Below are 5000 nucleotides of genomic sequence, written 5' to 3'. Positions count from 1 at the left end.
CCCAAAATAATCATATTTGAACTGGGGACCCCCCCCCCACCCTGACGAGCACTAAGAGTTGAGGCATTACATTTTGTATATCACAAAATAGCAGATCTACATGCTCACAACGCCTCGATCTAAGGCAGCGTATTCAAATCCATATAGTACAACATACAGAAGATGCAGACATGACGTAAACAATACCAAAAGCCAAAAGAAAGAAATAAAAAAGAAAAGAAAAGTATAACTGTAATGGCAATTGACAATTGAAGTCACCCTGTCAAATGGACATTTCGACCAGTCATATTTGACACATTGCTGACCAGGCCAGTGGAATCAAACTTGGGGTTGTCTATCCATTCAGCTATGCTGCCCCTCATTACAATGGTTCTGCTTAAAACTGGTGGACACGCAAGCCGGTTCACGGACGGTTCTGTGAAAGAACCAAGGTTTCAAGAATCTACAACGGAAACAGTTCTAGAATGTTTTTTTTCGGTGGAAAAGGGGCCACAGAGTGGTATTCACATACTGTACTACATGGCATACAATAAAATTATACAATCATTACTCAAACAAATGATTGAGATATTAAACACTTTAAGACAGGGGTCTTCAACGTTTTCAGGCCAAGGACCCCTTAGCTGAGAGGGAGATAAAGCAGGGACCCCCCACTACATATTGTATAAAATTGTGTCGCAGATTTTCATCAACTTGTTTGACAGCACTATCATCAGTATATGTTGGATTCATGTTAATGTGTTTTTCTTTCCTCTACACCAAACCTATTTGCCAAAAATAGCTGTGAGGCGTTGAGAGCTTGTAGATTTGCTATTTTTGACTAAAGTTCTCCTCAGAATAGGGATGCAGGGTTCAAGTTGTTCATTTAAAAGAATTATCCTATCACACAAAGATTTGGGGCCCCCCTGTAGTAACTCTAAGGTCCTGGACCCCCTGTTGAAGTCCCCTGCTTTAAGAGAATGGATTTACCGATTGCAGAATCCAAAATGATGTTTACATCTCTCCTCTTTCTCTATTCAGTACTGGACGAGCAGAACGCCCACACAGAGGACACAGAGATGCCCTCTCCCCTGGAGTTCAGGAAAGACAGCGAGGACGAGAACAGAGACAACGAGAAGGACGAGGACACCAAGGAACTGGAGGCACTGCCATGTGGGTAGAATGAATTCCTTATTCTTCTACTACAGGGGTCTTCAACGTTTTCAGGCCAAGGGCCCCTTAGCTCTAAGAGAGAGATGAAGCAGGGACCCCCACAACCTTATCATAGATTCCATATAGTTTCATTGTTTGACAGCACGATCATCAGTATATTTTGGATTCATGTTAATTTGGGTTTTCAGATATTTAACCATTTGAACCGTCAATACATAATAAACTTGACCGTTCGCTGTACAGCTCTTTTCCCCCTCCAAAGCTCTTTGCCAAAAATAGCCGATCTACAAGCTCACAAGGCGTTGACAGCTTGTAGATTTGCTATTTTTGCCTAAAGTTCTCAGAATATGGACGCTAGGGTTCAAGTGGTTAATATAAAAAAGGGGGAAAAAACAAGTGTCTATCACACAAAGATTTGGAGGACCCCCTGTAGTAACTCTGAGGACCCCCTAAGGGTCCTGGACCCCCTGTTGAAGACCCCTGTTCTACTATTTTGACCCAGGGTCAAGTCAGTGACCCAGCTACCAACATGCCATTGCTTGTACCTGTAAGAGTGAGTGACAAATAAAGCCCTCTGGTCTCAGCCCTGTTACATTCCACTTCCAGTCGGCTGGTCCCGATTCCATTTCTAAGATGTTTACATGGTGAAAACTTGGCCATGTTCCAAACCCATAACCTGTTTCCATTCACCTTGTCGGCTGGCATGATTCCAAGCAACGGCCCCCTCGGCTCCAATATTGTAGTTGTTAATTCATGGTTTGGTGGCTTGATATTTTTGGAAAAGAAATGTCATTAGCACTTTTTACACACGGTTGTAGTAGTGACCTCTGATTTCTCGTGGCTCTCTGACAGTGCCGTCACTCTACAGTCACAACAAATCAGAGAGTAACTTGTTCTACTATGTGAAGAACTGCTGTCGAGGAAATCACACAAGATGTCCAGTGATGCCACCTAGTGGAACCCGCACTCCCTGCATCTCACATTAACCCAGACACATAGCCAATGGAAAAAGTGCTGACGCAAATCATGTTTCCTGTCATTAATAAACTGAAGTAGTATTAGTGTTAAAAGTGCATAGAGAAACCGTTCCCCGTGATATTCCACCTTCTGGGCCAGGCCAGGCTGTCTATCTTTCTATCTCCAGCCGCCACTGCAGTCTCTGGCAATGGAGAGGTCTGTTTAATAATACATGGCTTTACCCATGGAAACTGTGATGGTGCAGCCTTTATAATTTGTGTGTGTGTGTGTGTGTGTGTGTGTGTGTGTGTGTGTGTGTGTGTGTGTGTGTGTGTGTGTGAGAGAGTGTCAGTCTTATAGGATGTGTTATTGTCTCCGGGACAGGAGCTCTTCCTGTTTATCATGGGGGCTGCTTCCTTCCTGCCACACATTTTCCATACATGGGCGTGGGGTGGCTGGGTGGCGGGGTATCGCTGTCCCTCCGCCGCGTATCCCCTCCTTGTTTCCTCTCCTTGTCTCTTTCCTCTCATTGGTACCCACCAGGGACGTGCAGAGAATGTTAGAGAGGCAGGGGCTGACATTTCTAAAAGGGCTTTTGGTGAAAATATTGAAATTAGCAGACCTCCAAGCTCACAAGCTTGGAGGTCGGCTATTTTCGGTGCTTGATACCACACTGAACTACTGTAAGCATAGTCAATACTGGAGATGTGGCATACGGCATTTCTACACAAAGAGGGCAATTCTTTCAACATAATATGTTGCAATCAAGTTCAGGAGAGTTTGGACAAAGCGATTCTCTTGAATACTGCCTTCAGGTATGGCATGGAAAGAGGGCATTTGCATTTCTTTCACTGTAGTGAAAACTGCATTCATGGTCTGGAGAGGGCACCTTTTTACAGACAGATAAAAGGGCAGGGGCTCAAGCCCCCTTTGATGTCTATGTGTGCACGTGCCTGGTACCCACTACCCAGTTGGACTTGCTAAAACAAGCAAATCAGGGACACACTTAGTGAAGGAAAGGACACAAGTTTCAACCTGGCGTCCCTTTTTTTGGTCGATTATTTTATGTCTATATATAATGTAGAATACAAAATGACATTTATGACCTTGTAATGTTGACAATGTGCACTGAACCATTTTAAACCCAATGTACCTCACTGACCAGGGGTCTATACTTGGTCCACTCCTTTTTCTTGGTCCACTCCTTTTTCCCGCTCTACACTTCCCTGAAAATAGCCAATCATCATGTTCACCATGTTCACCTATTATGACATGCCCAGAATACGGACGCTGGTGTTCAAGTGGTCAAATCCACCCATCCCTCCCTGAAGAGGAGTCATTCCTCTCTCATCCTCCTCATCATTTGAATCCTCCAGTTAAACAGAGAAGCAACGGAGACGATTCTCAATGAAAACATTGCTGGCAAAATGGTGGACAAACAAAACGAAAACAAAAATGGCATGTGAGTTGACTGTGTGTTTGTGTGTTGTTCCCCGTCCAGCTGCCAAGAGCCCGTGTTCTCCTATGGAGAGGAGAATGAGTCGTAGCACACAGTCCTGTGGCTCCTTCTCCATAACACCCTTCACCACCAGCAAGGAGAACCTGCCTGTGCTCAACACACGGATAATATGCCCTGGTACACACACGCACACACACACACGCACGCACGCACGCACGCACGCACGCACGCACGCACGCACGCACGCACGCACGCACGCACGCACGCACGCACGCACGCACGCACGCACACACGCACACACACACACACACACACACACACACACACACACACACACACACGCCAACATATTCTCACAAATAGGCGTCAGTTATTGCCACTCTGTCATTTTCAATCCCCAATGAGTCACTATAGGACTGCAAAAGCTAAACGGCAGACATCGTTTGGAGCTTCAAATACTACTCGAAACAAGCGGGTGGTCAGTCTCCTCTTTGGCTAACGTGGTAGCAATGCTCTCAACCTCCCGGGATCAAATCCCATCATTTGTTCGACTTTACTTTTCTCTCTCTCTCTCTCCGCATAGTTTTTTGTGGGGGTAGGGTTTGGTCTGACCGCAATCGTTGGGGCATTTTTTCCGCCTCTACTACTGGTTAATGGATGGACCAACATCAGATTACTGTAAGAAAAACACTAGTGTGGAATTCTCCTTTACGGTTAGGTTTAGGCGTTATTTTTGTGAGGTTAGGGTTTGGGATAGGATTAGGCATGTCAACATGTGATGTCGCCATGGCATCCCGTCATGTCCAAATGTGACGTTTCAGGGATACCGACACTGAGTTGCACAAGCACGCATGCATGCACGTCGCACGTCCATACCTACACACTGCTATTGATTGACACATACAGATGGACACATACACACAAAGCAAAGAAAAGCATGCATGGACCCATGCATAAACACACAAGCATACACACACGCACACACAGGCACACAGGCACACAGGGTAAAAATTGTATTCCTGAGAGTATGATGTATGTGTGTGTGTGTGTGTGTGTGCGTGCGTGCGTGCGTGCGTGTGTGTGTTTTGTGCAGGTTTGCGTGCTGGTCTTGCTGCCTCCATAGCTGGCAGCTCCATCATCAGCAAGATGCTACTGGCCAACATTGACCCATTTGGTGCGACGCCCTTCATTGACCCTGATCTGGACTCGCTGTAAGAACACTGTTAAGACTATAAACTAGAGCCTGATCTGGACTTGCTGTAAGAACACTGTTAAGACTATAAACTAGAGCCTGATCTGGACTCGCTGTAAGAACACTGTTAAGACTATAAACTAGAGGCCGGTCCATGCCAGATTATTGGGTCCGATGCTGCATCCTGATGTTGGAAGTCCTAGCTGGCCGAAATTCAAATAGCCGATCTATAAGCGCGCA

General features: G+C 45.7%; 1 protein-coding gene across 1 annotated transcript in view; it reads left to right on the top strand.

Moving 5' to 3' along the window:
• Positions 1–5000, top strand: part of dgkh (diacylglycerol kinase, eta) — a 93652-nt gene that overhangs the window by 72429 nt on the left and 16223 nt on the right. The window contains exons 17-19 of the mRNA XM_080753211.1: positions 1021–1152; positions 3611–3745; positions 4662–4779. Coding sequence (XP_080609337.1) covers positions 1021–1152; positions 3611–3745; positions 4662–4779 — 385 coding nt within the window. The remainder of the gene's footprint in view (positions 1–1020; positions 1153–3610; positions 3746–4661; positions 4780–5000) is intronic.

Source organism: Nannobrachium achirus (assembly GCF_963921795.1).
Source record: "Nannobrachium achirus genome assembly, chromosome: 22".
Lineage (NCBI taxonomy): Eukaryota > Metazoa > Chordata > Actinopteri > Myctophiformes > Myctophidae > Nannobrachium > Nannobrachium achirus.
This window is presented reverse-complemented; position numbering and strand designations above follow the sequence as displayed.